Source organism: Prionailurus bengalensis, chromosome B4 (genome assembly GCF_016509475.1).
Source record: "Prionailurus bengalensis isolate Pbe53 chromosome B4, Fcat_Pben_1.1_paternal_pri, whole genome shotgun sequence".
In the NCBI taxonomy this organism is placed as follows: Eukaryota; Metazoa; Chordata; class Mammalia; order Carnivora; family Felidae; genus Prionailurus; species Prionailurus bengalensis.
Genome location: NC_057358.1, coordinates 69415176 through 69432841, shown reverse-complemented (window position 1 = coordinate 69432841; position 17666 = coordinate 69415176). Strand labels below are relative to the sequence as shown.

The window sequence follows — 17666 nt, the reverse complement described above, 5'->3', positions numbered from 1 at the left end:
CCATAATTTAAACAACAAATATTGCTACTTTTAAATTTCTTTTTGCCCACCTAAATTAACTTTTTGACAGGATGAAGGGAAGATGAATATCGATTAAAAATTTGTATATAGTCAGCCTTTCACTAGAGAATTAAGAGTGTGGTCTAGAGATGAAAAAGTAAGACTCGGGAGTACATACATACAGTAAATGAAAGAAATACGTAACTGTTATGACCTCAAAAATATTTAAGTCATTTTCAATATTTAAAATTAATTTAAATTAATTTAAAATTAATTAATTAATAAATATGCAGGTGTGCCTGGGTGGCTCAGTCGGTTAAGTGTCTGCCTTCCTTTGGCTCGAGTCATGATCTCTTGGTTTGTTGAGTTCGAGCCCTGCATCTGTGCTGACAGCTCAGAGCCTGGAGCCTGCTTCAGATTCTTTGTCTCCCTCTCTGTCTCTGCCCCTCCCCTGCTTACATTCTGTCTGTCTCTCTTTCTCAAAAATAAGCAGACATTTAAAAATATATACAAAAATGTGTGAATCCTGGAAATGATCAGAAGGGCATGCACACAGATCCTTATACTCCAAGACAGCCAGTTAAGACTGTGGGTAATACAAAAATATTTACTAATTTTGGAATGCCTTATATATTTTTTCAACAGAATTTCCTTTTTAGTTACAGAATTAAAAGGAGCCTAAGGGGTGTGATATGGTCCAGAACCCTGATGTCAAGTAAACGGATGATTATTCTTCCAGATATGTTCTTCCCATAAATTGTTGAAGAATGAAAATTGCCATTTCAGTATTTTAACAATCTGTGGGTCATTAAATTATTCTTTATTTTTACTACATTTAGTTTCTTTGTTGAAATAGAGAACAATTGTGGTAGGCATCTCTTTAAACATCCTTGATCTATTTGAGTACTAGCTCTTACTCTAGTTTCTTGGTAATATAACCTTTAGTTTTCTCTCTCAAAATCTATTTTCCATTCTTACAAATGCTTTTGCGATCCATCTTTGTACTTCGTTGAGTTTATCTTTATTTCTCTAAGAATTGTAAGGTGTAGTAGAAGGATTAATTTATTATTGTCATCATTTTTACTTGCCTGTCATCCCTTCGAGGGCAGTACATTTTAGCCCCTTGTCTGGCATGTAGAATATATTCAATAAATGTTTACTGAATGAATAAGTGTATGTTTTAATTCTACTTACACATCTTGATAGCATGCTAGTTTTCATTTTTTTGTCAGGTAAGGCAAGAAATTTCATCTTTATAGAGGAAACTGAGGCTTAAATTTCTTTAGTGCCTTTCCATGGTCACAGAGCCAGCAGTGTTTTGTGTAGGGATTCCAAATGGAGAACTAGTGTTAAATTACACAGCATTTCCCCACTTTGATTCTCATGGCCAAACTCTTCAAAGCTCCAAATGCAATTTGAACAGTTTAACAGCATGATTTTTCTCCACGAGGTGTGTAAGTGTGTGTGTGTGTGTGTGTGTGTGTGTGTGTGTGTGTTTAAAGCCAGCTTCCTTTCCCTCACTTTTTGGCACTGCTTTCTGGCTCCAATCTCAATTTCTGTCCCAGCCTCCACACTGAGGCCAGAACCTGCTCTCTAAAAGGCAAATGTGATCATGTTACTTCCTAATTTAAAAACCCTTCTGTGGTTCACCCCCTCTGCTAGATTAAGTTCAAACTTCTTGGCATACTAAACAAGGCACTCAAATATCCGGCCCCTTCAACAGTCTTATCACTCATCATACCCTCCCTTGCATTCACTTAGCTGGTGGTATCAAACTTCTCAGCTTCCCAGACACAAGAACCTGTTTCATTGATACCTCAGCCTGCAATTCCTTCCCTTACCCCACCCAAGACTCTGGGTCCATTTTTACTATGAAGTGTCTTTTGAGCATGCCCTCAGTAGAACTGATGGCTTCTTTCTGTGTTTGCCCACACCTTTACAGGCTTATATCCTAATGTCTGTATTCTAGTAGTACACATATTTATAAGTCCCACATATTTACTCATTGTCCCTTATTGACACTTAAGTCCCACTTACTTACGAACTTATTTACTGTCCCACCCTATGCCCAGCTAGGTGTCTTTATACCTTTATACCCCAAGGCATAGCGCTTGGCACATAGTGATGCTTTATAAATGTTCAACAAATGAATGGAGTGTTTATATGGCTGAAGAAGAGGGAGAAGAAATGGAAAGCTAAAGAGAAAGCCCTTTAGGGAGAATATTAATTGCTACGGACACGCAAATGATGAGTTGTAAAGAAGGTAAAAAAAGATGCAATAGAGAGCACCTCAGCCGAACATGCCCGTAACAAGTTCACTGGGAGGCAGGATATGCATACTCAACAGCATTACGACGTAATTAAATATCTGGATGAAAATGGCTCGTACAGTATTAAAGAAACTTAGAGTCTGGGGAAGTCCCTGCTGAGGAAGATGGAACTGAAAAATGGCTTAATCAAATAAATGCCTTCCAGGTGCAAGGCGTTTTTCGTGCGTTAAGCAGTTTAATCTTTGCCACCACCCTATCATGAGGATATGATCTCCGTTTTAGAGATGAAGAAACATGCTCAAGAGACTTTAAGTTGCTCAACGTCACAAACTACTATGTGTTAGAACCATAATCTGAATTTGGGTCAGCTGTCTCCAGCGCCTCGTTTATTTTGCCACACCTCTCCTCTTCGGTTTGGAGCCACCAGGGGCAGGATTTACCTGCTCTGCATCTCTTCTGTGTTCCCCTCGGACTCCAGAGCGCCAAGGTCTCGCCCACTCATTGCGCCTGCGCGTCCCGCAGCTACCAGCTCCCCACCACCCCCTGGGAGGGGCCCACGGCGGCGGAGGCGGGGTCAGGCTAGCGGCGGGTTGTCAGCCCGCCGACGAAGGTGGTTGGGCGGGGCGAGAGGGGGGGAAAGAAGGAAGGAGGGGCGGGCGCGAGGCCGCGGCGGAGGAGGAACTTGTGGCCGCGGCTGCGCCGTGCTGTTCCCTTCGCTCCAGTTCGCCGGGCGGGCGCGGTGCGGCGCGGCGGCTGCTGCGGCTGAGGGGGCTGAGGCGGCTGAGGCGCGGGTCCGGGGCGATGCGGCGCTACCTGCGCATCGTGGTGCTGTGCCTGGCCTGCGGCTTCTGCTCGCTCCTCTACGCCTTCAGCCAGCTCGCCGTGTCCCTGGAGGAAGGAGCGGGCGGCGGTGGCGGGAAGCCGCAGGCCGCAGCGGCTTCCTGGCTCGCGGGCGGCGGACGCGGCGGCGCGAGAGGGGTGGGCAGCGCGGGCCCCGCAGCGCATCCCGGCCGGTCAGACAGGTACGGGCTGTTCCCGGTCTGGGGGCCGAGGCCGGGAAGCGAGGAGCGGCGGGCGCGGGGACGCGTGGCTTGGCCTGGCCCGGACAGCTCCCCGGTCAGTCCCGCGCCACCCGTCCCCGGGCCCGCGCCTCCCGCTTTGCCGCCGTCCGTGACCCCGTCTCTCATTTCCCTCCTTCCCCTCCATCCGGGGGTAGCTCCGCCGGAGAGCACCCCATGCTCTTTGTGTTTGCCCTCTGACCCATTCCTTATGCGCCTTTAAAGCAGATAGAAATTAATTTTCAACTTTTAATTGACAGTTGCTTTTTTTTTTTTTTTCCTTAAAGAATTCTTTGAAAGTAAAAGGTGCCCCACAAAAGCCTTCTTGCTGTTTGGCTAGTGGGAATTCCCTCTTGTTTCCATGGAGTTCAAGTTGAGATATTTAAACATCAGGCTGGCGCCCTAGTTCAATTTTTTCCCCTTCTCTTGAATGGGGCGTCCAATTTTTGTGTGTTAACGCCTACATTTTAATTATTAGTCAGTTAGTGAAATCTGGACAGAGCTTTTATGCGTAGTTTGAATTTTTCTTTAGGAAGCAATCGGTCTGTTCTGAAACTTAGAGCCAGTTAAGAAAAATCAGCGATGCTTAACATGCTCACGTGTTTTGTGGCATGGGATATCTTTCTCTAAAAATCGGTGCTTAAAAAGAAGCATAGTGACTTACGTGGATTTGCACACATCACTGCCAGAGTTGGAATCACCGTGAGATTTAAAGGAAGAAAGAATGCGACGCACTATGAATGCTTAACAAACTCTGAGCGTTTGCACTTCCTTGAAAAATAGGCTTCTTTATTTGTGAGCACCTCTCTGGGAATCTGGGAAGGACTCAGTGCTCCCTTAATAAGAGGCAAAGGCTGCTTTGATACGGGAAAGCACAGGGTTGGTGAGACGAAGGAGTGCAGGTCTGCTGCAGGCTGTTTAACATTCTTCTGAGAGTTGATGGCTCGTTTCAAAATGAAAGGACGTTTGGGCAGAGGAGCAGCATGGGAAAGCAGGATTGTCATGTTTTGTACCCAATGATTTGATTACAGTCTGGCTAATTCCTGACTATTCATAAAAGCAGAACTGCTTCCAGTCAGGTGTGGGAGAGGCAGTGAGTGACGACCTGAGTGAGCTCGTGAAAAATGAGGCTCATGAAAAGCTGTTCATGGTCTATTATGTGATTGTGAAGCACTTAAAATTATTTCTGTATTGGGTAGAATTGTAAGGAAGCAACATTTTAATCAAAACACTGTATGAAATTGGACAGTCTCTACACCCAACGTGAGGCTGGAGAATTCTTAGATCCGGGTTCTTCATTTTAGATATTACTTATCTAAAAAAATTTTTTTTAATGTTTATTTATTTTTGAGAGAGACACTGCACAGAGCACAAGTGGGGGAGGGGCAGAGAGAGAGAGAGGGAGACACAGAATCGGAAGCAGGCTCCAGGTTCTGAGCTGTCGGCACAGAGCCGGATGCGGGGCTTGAACCCATGAACCACGAGATCAGGACCTGAGCCACCCAGGCCCTCCTACATTTTTAAAGATTTCTCATAGAGTTTGGCCAGCTTTTTGACTACCACAGGATAAAGAGGAAGTGTCCATCTTTAACCTCTTTTCTTGTGTATAAATCATTTGACCAAGGTCCAGAAGGCATCAGTAATTGGACCAGAATTGTATTCTTTGATCCTTCAGTGCTCTTTCTGTAAAGTTTCTGTCTGTGGTAAGAATCTAGTCTGAATAGTCTTTCATCAGTGGAAAATGGGGTGTGAGGCAAGCAACATTTGTATTTGGTAGGACTCGATTGTCATTGCAGTCTTACTGTTTTGAAGCAGTCTTACCTGCAAGATTGAAACTATTAATTTCCCTCATTCATTTAAAATACGGGATTTAGGGGCGCCTGGATGGCTTAGTAGGTTGAGCGTCTGACTTAGGCTCAGGTCCTGATCTCATGGTTCGTGAGTTCCAGCCCTGAATCGTGCTCTCTGCTGTCAGTACAGAGCCTGCTTTGGATCCTCTGTCCCCCTGTCTCTCTGCCCCTCCACTGCTTGCGTTCTCTTTCAAAAACAAACAAACATTAAAACAACAAACATGGGGTCTAGTTTATATCCAGTAGGTTTTACTGCTCAGATCTTATGGAGAGTATTCATTGCACAAATTCCATGACAATAAAGTACTTGGAAGGGCCCTTCCAAGTTCTCCAAGTAAAATTTCTGAAATGATTTAAGAACAGGTTTTCAGTGAAATCTATTAATTAATGTATCTGGTTTGAATCCGTTATTTTGGTATTTAGAAAATGTGCAGGTCTTAGACAAACCTGTGTTCATACTCTGCTGTGAAACCTTGACCACCTCTCTATTTCAGTTTTCTCACCTGTAAAATGTAGGTAATAACTTACCTTAATTTGTAATAGAATCCTTAGTTGTCAGTGATTAAAATCCAGTACAACCAACTTAAGCAAAACAGTTATTTATTGGCTTACGTGGGTTGCTGGCAGGAGGAAAAATGAAAGGAAATGCCCGGGCAGCTCCAGGGACCTTAAGGACTAGGACTCTTATTTTCTTCACTGTAGAAAGGCTTTATTCATGAGCTCTTTCTTTGGGTGTTTCTTCTCAAATCTCAAAAATTTCTAGGAAAAGGCTCCGGATTTTCTAGGAAATTTCAAAATTCTAGGAATTTCAAAAATTTCCAGGAAGAGGCTTTAGATTTTCTGGCGATTTCTAGGAAAAGGCTCTGGATTTGTTTGTATCACATGTCCATCCAGGGACAAGTCAGTGTTGCCTAGGATGGGGATCTCGGGTTCTCAGGGTCTGTGTCATTTGCACATCCTTGTGGTGGACAGGATAACATGAATGGTGTTGGAGATGAGTGTGGTCTTACAAGAGGGGAATGCTGGCTAGGCAGAGGCTCTGCCACATAGAGAAACTCTCTCAAGCTGTTTGATACTGACGGACTCTTGCTAAGGTATTCAATGTAAAGCCGTTATTATTATCAGACATCAGGACTTCCGTAGAGGGGATTAGCCTATTTTGTGACTTTATTCAGAGTGATTAAATTCTCACATTTCACTGATAAGTCTTGAGGGTGATCATCAAGATCTCATCTTATTGTGGCTGTGTGGTGGTGTGAAGGGGGGGGGATCAAAAAACTAGTAAACATTTGAGTGAGAACCATTTCTGGACCCGTCATTCTGTTGGTATATAGTCCCCTCACTCTTTCAGATCTGGTTAGGCCATCGAGTTCTCATTTTTGCTGGGTCTTGTGAATACTAGTAGGATATACTAAGCATCTTTAGGGCTTTGGAGCCAGACTCCAGCGTTGCCACATGCTTAGCTGTATGAACCTTGAATACATTTCCTCTTCAGTTAGATTAGAGATAAGAGAATCTGTGATACTGGATTGCTTGTGAGAATTGAAATGAAGTAGTTGGAATAGGTTACTGAGTATGGTACCTGGCACAGTAAAACCGTACCTAATATGCTGATGGTTTCAGTCATTTAAAATTTTTTTTAAGAATAGAATCCATTTTCCTTTTTAATGTTTATTAATTTATTTTGAGAGAGAAGGGACAGGGAAGGGACAGAGAGAGGAAGAGAGAGAATCCAGGCAAGCTCCATGCTCAGCTCAGAGCCTGACACAGGGTTTGATTGCAGCGACATCATGACCTGAGCCAAAACCAAGTCAGATGCTTAACTGACTGAGCCACCCAGGTGCCCCTCAATCATTTAAATTTTAATCATTAAAAAAATTTTTTTTCTGACTTCTGGGAAAAATCCTGTCCTCAGGCCCCAGTCCAGACCTGTTTAAACCAGAATACCCGTTAGTGGGGTCTGGGAATCTGTATTTTAGATATGTGCCCCAGGTTATTGTTACAAAACCAAATATTAAGAACCACTAATTTAGCTGAGAATGGTTTGACCCTCTATTTTTAGTACAGAATTTTTTTTCCTTTTCTGCAGTCATTTTTTTTTTAAATTTTTTTTTTCAACGTTTATTTATTTTTGGGACAGAGAGAGACAGAGCATGAACGGGGGAGGGGCAGAGAGAGAGGGAGACACAGAATCGGAAACAGGCTCCAGGCTCCGAGCCATCAACCCAGAGCCTGACGCGGGGCTCGAACTCACGGACCGCAAGATCGTGACCTGGCTGAAGTCGGACGCTTAACCGACTGCGCCACCCAGGTGCCCCTCTGCAGTCATTTTTGAAGAGAGGAGTTCAGACAGTGAATAGTGAAATAAATTACTTACTAAAGCCACCTTCATCTTCTATAAAAGCAGTACATTGCACTTGTGTTTTAGTTCATTGGCGATCGTACTTCACATGGCTGTGAAGTGCTTAGCACAAACCTGACTAGTAATTAATTAAAATAATGGTCTGTGCTTTTGGAGGGGACACTGATTAGGCTAACAACAAAAAATGTGTACTTTTTGATTTAGGAATCCTGTTTTAACACATTAAGGTTATTATCTGTGTTGTTCCTGTTGGAAATACTTCCCCCCACATATTGACTTAACCTGTTTTTCAGTGTATTGGCATTTCTGTGTATTCAAATTGGCAGTTCTTTATCATTTTCATTTTTATCATGCATAGAAAAACTTTCTACTGGGGAGTTTCCCCCCCCTTTTTTTAACATTTAAATTTGTTAAAATGTTTATTTTTGAGAGAGAGGGAGCGAGCATGAGCAGGGGAGGGGCAGAGAGAGAAGGAGAGGGAGAATCCGAAGCAGGCTCTGTGCTGTCAGTGCAAAGCCAGACATGGGTCTCGAACCCATGAACTGTGAGATCATGACCTCAGCTGAAGTCTGATGCTCAACCGACTAAACCACCCAGTGCCCTATAACAATTAAATCTTTTAATCCAGGGGTGGATTAAAATGCTCAGTTGATCATCTAACTCTTGATTTCAGTTTAGATCATGATCCCAGCACTGTGGGACTGAGCCCTGCGTGGGGCTCCACACTAAGCGTGGGATCCTGTTTAAAATTCTCTTTCTCTCTCTCTCTCTTCCCCCCACCCCACCCCTCTGAGAGCTCATGTGCTTGCACGCACTCTCTCTCTCTCTCAAATAAATTAAAAAAAATTGTAAATCCTTAACCCAGTTCCCCACCCCCCGCCCGCCCCAGGAGGGGGTTGGGTACAATGGGAAGCTAACCTACTTTTGAAATGGATAAGTAATTGTTCATTGCCATTTGTATATAAGCAGTCCTTTTCACATTGAGTGTTCATGAAGTTAGAGATTTGAGATAAAGACCTGACGTAGCTAGACATTGTTGTCTGGAGGCAATTTTTAGTTGAAAATGAGTGACCCAGGCACTGATCTTCAAGTAATGTTGATTTGTCAGTATCATGGGAATGGTCTCCTCTAATATGGTCACGAGCATCTCTGTTTCTCTTGCCACAGTCCCAGAGCAGGTATCTGTACCTTGAAATTTCATGGGTGGCTCACAGCATTTCATTCAGACTTCCACATTCTTTTGCTGGATATGCCCAAACTTATCCCTGACTGTAAGGTGTACATGGTTTTCACTAAAGCCTCAAAACTATCATGGACATTTTGAAATGAAAAATACCTTTTCCAGTTTAAAATTATAGAAGACCTTCTCTTACTAGATTTAAGGAAACTTCAAGTTTGAGAACTGTTACTGTGGAGAGTATTATATAATTAATTAAATGCTCTGCTTTATCCCAAGCATGAAATGTCTCAGCTCTTCAAGTACTGAAATTTTGGGGAATTTTGTTTTTGATCTTTTTTATTTAAAAAAAAATTTTTTTTAATGTTTTTATTTATTTTTGAAGGAGAGAGAGAGACAGAGCATGAGCAGGGGAGGAGCAGAGAGAGACACAGAATTTGAAACAGGCTTCAGGCTCTAAGCTGTCAGCACAGAGCCCGATGCGGGGCTTGAACCCACAAATTGTGAGATCATGACCTGAGCTGAAGCCAGACACTCAACCGACTGACCCACCCAGGCGCCTCTATTTTTTAACTTTTAAAATAAATATTATTTCATAGGAAATTGCAGAGATACCCTTGTATCAGTCACTCCATTTCCCCTAATAGTGGGATCTTAATCTCTGTGAGCATAGTACAATACTAATACAACTGGAATATATGTGTTTCAATATAGTACAATATTGTAACCCCAGAAATTGACATTGTACAGCCCATAGACTATATTCAGATATCACCAGTTTTACAGGTGTTCATGTATGTATGTGTAGTTTCATGCAGTTTTATCACATATGTAAATTCGTGTAACCACCCACACAGTCAGGATACTGGACTGTGTTATTACCACAAAGATCCCTTGTGCTACCCTTTCATCACTTTGGAGACAAGCCACCTGGAACTAGAAACATTACACTGTATGAAATTTGAGGAGGAGTCATGGTAAAGTTTATTTCAACTTATTCTACAATGAAGGAGATTTGCTTTTATGGACTTCATTGATTTTGGATGTCACTGTTTACTGAAGACATACCCACTTAATTCAACTTACAGTTTTGCCCCATTAAAATTATTCAGTTGAATTACCTCTTTGAAAATTGAACTGTATTACTGATATTTCATTTTCAATAATTTTAAGGAATAAAAGCAAAAGCAGCTAATAATTAGAACATGGATAACTACCTTTTCTTTCCCAGTATTTTTTAATATTATTTCTTTGTGGCCTAAAGTACAGTTGCTATCTGTCTCCATATTAGTTGTTTTTTTCTAATTTTTGCTTGTAATAACAGTTGCTGGTACGTAATGAGTTTCTACTCTCTATTTTAATCTTTGACTATTTTTTCATAAGTGAGAGAATGTAAGTTTGAGAAATAAGAAACATTAAATTATGCTACCTCTTGCCAGTAGCACATTAGTGTTTTATGATTTTTTTTTTAAATAGTAAGAGGCATGTATACTCCCTAGTGCATATTTTTATATTTCCATTAAAGAAAGACAGGAAGATATCCCTAAACTGTGTTTTCAGACATTGAGTTATCGTCAAGAAACTTACCTAAAAGTTGATTTTTTTTTCCCTGCAGTTTCATCTGCATTAATTACTTTAGTGTGATTACATGATCTAGCAATTCCCCTTGTAGGTATATATGCAAGAGAATTGAAAACATATGTTCAGAGAAAAATTGTAAATGAATGTTTATAAGCAGCATTATTTGTAATAGCCAAAAAATGGAAAACAACCCAAATGTCTATAAACTGATGAATGACTAAACAAAATGTGGCATATCCATCCATTATTAGGGCATAAAAAGTATTGAAGTGTACTGATAAATGCTATAGTAGATGAGCCTTGAAAATATTCGAGTCAGATTGAAAGAAGTCAAACTTGAGAGACCACATATTGTATGATTTCATGTACATGAAATATTCATAACAGGCAAATCTATAGAGACCAAAGATAGATATTGTGGTTGCCTAGGTCTCAGAGGTTGAAGAGTGCAACTGGAGGCAGAAAATGGTATTATTACATAATTTCAGTGGATCGTTTTTATGGAAGAATTTAATTGGGGAGTTATTTTTCTTGAGGCTTAATTTTCCATTTCCATTTTTCATTTCCATTTTCTACTCTTGTAAGGTTTAACAGGAGGACATGGAATAGCCAGATTAGTTATGTCCTTCCTGAAACAAAGGTGCACTGTAGGTGTTGAGTCTAAGTAAATTGTGGATTTGTTTAAAGATAGCAGTGATAATGCCTGTTTCTGAAAGATGGAGATATCTGTTTGAACAAGTTTGTTGTGAGGCTTAAGTGGATGTGAAAGCACTTGACTCTGAAAAGAACTCTGTTGTTAACACCACCACTGAGTCTGTGTCTCATATGGAAAGGCAAGACTTAAAAAATACCTAACTGTTCCTGGGAGGGGACAGACGTTTGTGGGTTTTATTGGTCTGCATATATTTTCTTTTTTCTTTTATTTCCTGCTTTTGCAGCCTTTTAAATTAAGATATGTTGGGCTTGAAAATGGTGTCTCTGTAAAGGTAAACCAAATTACAATGTAATTTTTTTCCATTGATTTTAAAATTCCAACTGGAGGTTTTTATGCAGGAGTATACAGAATTATTGAGGCAGCATTTTAAATTTTTTTTTTTCAACGTTTATTTATTTTTGGGACAGAGAGAGACAGAGCACGAACGGGGGAGGGGCAGAGAGAGAGGGAGACACAGAATCAGAAACAGGCTCCAGGCTCTGAGCCATCAGCCCAGAGCCCGACGCGGGGCTCGAACTCACGGGCCGCAAGATCGTGACCTGGCTAAAGTCGGACGCTTAACCTACCGAGCCACCCAGGCGCCCCGAGGCGGCATTTTAAAAACTATCTGTGCCCCACCCTGTTCTCAGATATTCTGATTTAATGGGTCTGGTATGGGGCTCTCTGGGTGGTTTCCCTGTGCAGCCTGGGTTTGAGATCCCCTGCCCTAGACTGTTGACATTTGTGAGAGGTGTGATCAGAGATCTTTGCAAACTGAAATTTCATCTTTTGCTGTAAAGACAGTAACCTATAATTGAATTTATAGCGATAGAAAACAAAGTTACATGGTGAGGCGGCATGAAATGACCTGGTTTAGAGACTCACCCTGATTTCATACTTGCTTTAGTATGCAGGCCTCACATTGCAGTGAATTTCAAATGAAACTATTGTTTTGGAAAAGAGTAACAATAAAAAAAAACCATACTTTTTGTAATGTGCGGTGTTGTAGCTGTTGTTGTTTAGCTCTGACCTGCAGTCTAAGCAGAAAGACTGTACTTGTAACTTCAGTTTAGCTTGTGTAATATAGCAGAACGAAGATGATATAGATAATGAAACTGAGCCATGGATGTCAGCTTGATTTTTTTTTAATGTTTATTTATTTATTTTGAGAGGGAGAGAGGGGGAGGGGCAGAGAGAGAAGGAGAGACAGAATCCCTAGCAGGCTCTGTGCTGTCAGTGCAGAGCCTGATGCAGGCCTTGATCCCATGAATCATGACATCATGACCTGAACTGAAATCAAGAGTCGGACGATTAACCGACTGAGCCACCCAGGTGCCACTTCCAGCGTGATTTCTTATTTTTTCAGTTTAAAACACCATATAACTAAATTGAATTGAAGATTAATTTAAAAGCCTTCAAAGATCCTCTCTTCCCTTTCTGTCTCTGTGGCATTTTAATTTGGCTTCAGGTTAAGCAAATATTTTGTTTAGCTGAGGATTTTATTTTGGGGGGATCTTGTGTAGTACACAAATGAAAATTTTAGGAGTATTCCCATATTTTCTGTTATCTGAGGAGGGGATTTTAATATGTTAGGAGTGTTCCTGATAAGGAATGGTTTTTCGGTCTGCAATGTATTCTACCTAAAAGTTTTAAAGTCCTTTTTAAAATAATGGTACCTGAGTAAGGGAGAAATTTCCAAACTCCTCAAGTTACTTTAGCCATAATGAATTTGCAAAATTGGATTTGCAGTTTTGTTGCTGTAAAATAGAACAGTAAGTTATTGTGTTTTTAAGTAAATTCCTTGTTAGTTTTAAATCGAAATACTCACATAGGACTTTATTTCTGTCTTACTCTGTTAGGTGTAAAGATTTCTCTCTGTGTTACTGGAATCCCTATTGGATGCTGCCCTCTGATGTTTGTGGAATGAACTGCTTTTGGGAAGCGGCTTTTAGGTAGGCATCTAATATTTAATTGGTAGATCAGTGTAGGTAAGATTAGATAGTACATAGTAAATTTTTTACTGTAATAGGACATAAAAATGTTTCTTTTCCTGTAATCTAATATTGTCATATAAGCAAATAATTCATATTCTGTTTGGGTTTTCTATTTTCCCTACTTTGTAGTTGTTATCACTCATTTTTAGTACATACTGTGTATAAAATGGTGTAACTTTTTTTTAGGTGTTCTTAGGAGCACTTGTGATCTAAATTTAGGTAACTGGGTGACAAAAGTATTAAACAGGTGATAAAGATAGACTTCCATTGACATTTACAGCCATATATATGACATTTTTCTACTTTAAAGATGGTATGCTGAAAAAACCTTTTGTAGGTGGATGGGGACAACTAGGGAAGGATTACATTGGTTATTAGCAAAGAGATTGAATATTGACGAATGAGAGGATAAAAATAAATGTTTAATGAAGGAGTAAGTTTTGATATGACATTGTTTATTGACCTTGCATGTTTGTCAATGTAGTTTGTCAGAGTAGTTTGGCTTTGTGCATGTCTCTGGATGATGAAGGCCTTAGATTCTGCTCTGTTAGTGAAAGAAGTGTTGATAGGAATGGGCTGTCTCCCCAGGAGACACTGAGGCTGGAGCCTGAGATGCCCTTACTAACAGTAAAATTTCTTTGTGATCCACCTGTTTTTATTGTCTTTATGAGTCATTTAAATTTTAATTCTACTCATACTATTTGCTAGGCACGGTGCCAGGTAGTAAGAACCATACTCTGAATTTAATTAATGTGGCTCCATCCTCCTGGAGCTTGCATTCTGACAGGAGCTTCACGCTAGTAAACCTGAGATTAAGATAAAGGGTTGACATGTTATAGCTGTGATAAAGGGAGAAATGGGTGACTCATCAGGTGGGATCATCTTAATGCATCAGGGAAAGCTTCCTGTTGGGAGCGATTGCATGAGGAACATGGAAGTTAGCCAGGCTCCGGACAGGAGGTAAAGTATTCTAGGTGGGAAGAACTGCATTCTTAGTATATATTAGTAATATATATTTTTATATTCTTGTATTCCTAATACATTATACATTCCATGAACAACCAGGAAGGAATCACTGAAATCCATTATTTTAATTATATCTCCTTGCTATGGAAAAGAGTGGGTGATTGAAATTCTAATATGAGTCAGTCAAATCAGATTATTAAAACTTTTAAAAACTAACTTTTGAAAGATGGTATTGGAGTGCCTGGGTGGCTCAGTTGGTTAAGCATCTGACTCTTGCTTTTGGCTCAGGTCATGACCTCACCATCGTGAGTTCAAGCCCCGCATCAGGCTCTGTGCCTGCTTCGGATTTTCTGTCTCCCTCTCTCTCTGCCTCTCTCTCTCAAAAATAAATAAATAAACATTAAAAAACTAAAGATAATATCACCCTTCATCTTGTTCATAATTTTGGAGAATTGGAGCTCCATATTTTTCAATCTTATAAAAATTTGCTAATGAATGGAGTACTGACAGCCACAACTTTGCTATCTTGACTTACGACATAAATCTGCTCACTCTGGAAGCTGGGTGAGCTAGAAAACTTCTGTATACCCTGATTTACACAACCCAGGTCCTTTTGTAAGTTACAACATGAGTAATAATCTTCCCTCCTCCTCCACTGACAGCAAGAGTACACCAGGGAAGTTGATCTAGTCTGAATCCTGGAGCCTTATTACTCCTCTTTTGGCTTCTTCAACTCATTTTCCTAAGGCTCTTAAATGTTTACCCATTTTATTTTATATATCAAATCATTGGGTAAAATTTCTTAAACTTAGTTTCTTTTTAAAAAAACTTTTAGTTGAGAAAGAAAGAGAGTGCATGAGGTGGGAAGGGGCAGACAGAGATGGGTAAAATTTCTCAAACTTAGTTTCTTTTTAAAAAAACTTTTAGTTGAGAAAGAAAGAGAGTGCATGAGGTGGGAAGGGGCAGACAGAGATGGAGAATCACAAGCAGGCTTCATGCTCTGCGTAGAGCCTGATGCAGGGCTCAATCTCACGACCCTGGGATTATGACCTGAGCTTTACTTTTTTTTTTTAATGTTTATTCATCTTTGAGAGACACAGCAGGAGTGGGTAGGGGCAGAGAAAGGGGGACACAGAATCCGAAGCAGGCTCCAGGCTCTTAGCTATCAGCACAGAGCCCGACGTGGGGCTTGAACTCACGAACTGTGAGATCATGACCTGAGCCGAAGTCGGACGCTCAACCAACTGAGCCACGCAGGTGCCCCATGACCTGAGCTTTAATCAAGAGTCTGACACTCAGCCGACTGAGCCACCCAGGCGCCCCTGAAATTTAGTTTCTTACTTAGAACTTAGGATCCCTCACATTTACTCTATTTGAACATGCAGGACAAGCCAAGCTGCCATATAATTTCCATATTGTTCTCACCGTACATTTCAGTATTTACTCTAAGTAACACTTTGTTTTTGCCTGACTCTCAGAGCTTGTCTGCCTATTTGGTAAAACTTCTTTGAAATTCCCCATTACTACCAACCTTAGGTCCACATGTAAATTTACCAGGCACCAGTGGACCCTTAGCTGACACTGTTTTCTTCACAGGCCTGTCCCAACTTTCCCCTTTGGAATTCTTTATATTTTTATTTTGGTCAAAGCTTATCTGGGGGATTATTTCCTCCCAATTCATTTACACAGTGAACATAAAATAACATAAAAAAGAAAAATCGCTTTTGATGTGCACTGGCTTTTAGTAATTCATATCTACTAAGTTATTTCCTGACCAACTGAATGTGACTCAGCAGCTCGTCAGCATGCTCATGCCTCTCCTGTCTCTTCTGTTCTTGAAACAAAACCAAACACAACATTTCTGCAACAGCTTGCGCTCAGTCCTTTTTTCCTTAAAGCATTCTTTGTTTACTCTGTTTCTTTTCACCAGCAAGACTTCTTTGAAGAGTATGTAGTGACTTTATGTCCTTAAACAACAACATAAAAACTTCACCCCTCAATCTGCCTGAGCAACACTGGCTACCTGTTGATCCCCCCAACACTGACCATGAAGTCTCCCTGACATCTGAATTGTTCTTCTGGGGCCCAGTCTTACATTTTTTTGTCCCTTGGATACTGGTTGCCACTTCCTGTTGCTTTCAACTCTCAGTCTCTGTCAAGACCAGGGTCTCTGTTTCTGGACTCCTCTCCCTGTCCTGACTCATCCACATTGATTGATGTTCCTTAAGATTCTGCTCTTTTCCTTCCTCACTCCGTGGATAGTCACAGGATAATCTTTCCTGAGCACCAGAATTGTTTCCAGCTGCAGTTTGGTCATTTTTGCCTTGCTGATTTGGATGCCTCAGACTCTCTTGTTCAAACCTGAGTTCATGATCTGGCTTCTCACACCTTCCCTCATCTGTGTCTTGTATCCTGGTTTATGACTGACTTTCTTCATGTCAGTCCACACAGTCCACAGACTCTTCTATAGGTCTCCTTTCACCCTGTTGCTCCTGACAGCCTCTTGCTTCCTATTCCCTTAATTATCGTGCTCATCACTTCTTATACAACAGTTTCCCTTCCCACCTACTGCTTCTCCCTTCTCGGTATCCTCTTTGTTACTGTACTTTCGTATCTGTTGTGGTTGTGAATCTTCACTTCCAGACTGTTGACTCTGCAGATAGATACCACGTGGTGTTCATCATTTAAGCCCCAACTGGGCAAGGTGCTTGGCAACCAGTAAATAACTGGTGATTTTCCCTAGCACTTCCACACTAACTTTGATGTTGGTATAGTGAGCTTCCTTAGCAATCTTGATTTTTTTTTCTATTTAAACAGTTACCATGCTTTCTGATTAACTCTTTTAAAGTTCTCATTTTGCAATAGGCTGTAAATTGTGTGAGGGCAGGATTGTGGCTTTCTTGCTTATCCCCAGTATCTAGCACATGAAAGAAGTTCAAATATTCGTTAAAGAGAATGAATTATATTACTTAATTGTGTTCTAGAAATTATGGATTTAAGCCTGCACCAGCATTTTGTGAATATACTGGTGTCACCATGACACCATTGGGAGTTATAATTTTACTATTTTTTAAAAATGTTTATTTATTTTTGAGGGAGAGAGAGTGCATGCACAGGAGGGGCAGAAGGAGAGGGGAGAACAGAGGATCCAAAGCGGGTTCTGTGCTGACAGCAGAGATCCTGATGCGGGGCTCGAACTCCCAAACCATGAGATCATGACCTGAGCTCAAGATGGAAGCTTAACCAACTGAGCCACCTAGGCTCCCCATAATTTTACCATTTATTAGAGTAAAATGATAGATTGTTACTGACTTATGTTTTGTTATTTGTTGAACATATTTCCATATTTGTTTAGCTTTCTAATCTTTTGTTGTATATACTTCCTATATTGATATTTACCTCTTACATTTTTAATGCTTATTTTATGATCTCTTAGGCTGCTTTTGCCACTGATTACAAATATCTTCCTAGTTTCATTTTTTATTTTAGTTATTTCCTTACGTGCTCTCCCCCTCCCCCCTTTTTTAAAAATACCTCTAGGCCAAACGTGGGTCTTGAACTTACAACCCCAAGAACAAGAGTTGCATGTTCTACCTACTGAGCCAGCCAGACATCCCTAGGCAATCTCTTAATTTTGGTATTATTAAATTACTAATTTAATATTTAGTATTTAAATTTAGTATTAAATTTAAATATTTAAATTTAGTATTATTA

At 40.6% G+C, this 17666-nt stretch overlaps 1 protein-coding gene across 2 annotated transcripts in view; it reads left to right on the top strand.

Moving 5' to 3' along the window:
* Positions 1–2915: 2915 nt before the first annotated feature.
* GXYLT1 (glucoside xylosyltransferase 1) overlaps positions 2916–17666 on the top strand; it is a 53819-nt gene continuing 39068 nt past the window's right edge. Inside the window, exons 1-2 of one of the 2 annotated variants that reach the window (XM_043563405.1) lie at positions 3019–3292; positions 12852–12944. In XM_043563405.1, coding sequence (XP_043419340.1) covers positions 3072–3292; positions 12852–12944 — 314 coding nt within the window. In that variant the 5' untranslated portion in view covers positions 3019–3071. Of the gene's footprint in view, positions 3293–12851; positions 12945–17666 lie in introns of both variants that reach the window. The other variant, XM_043563404.1, reaches the window with a different exon arrangement.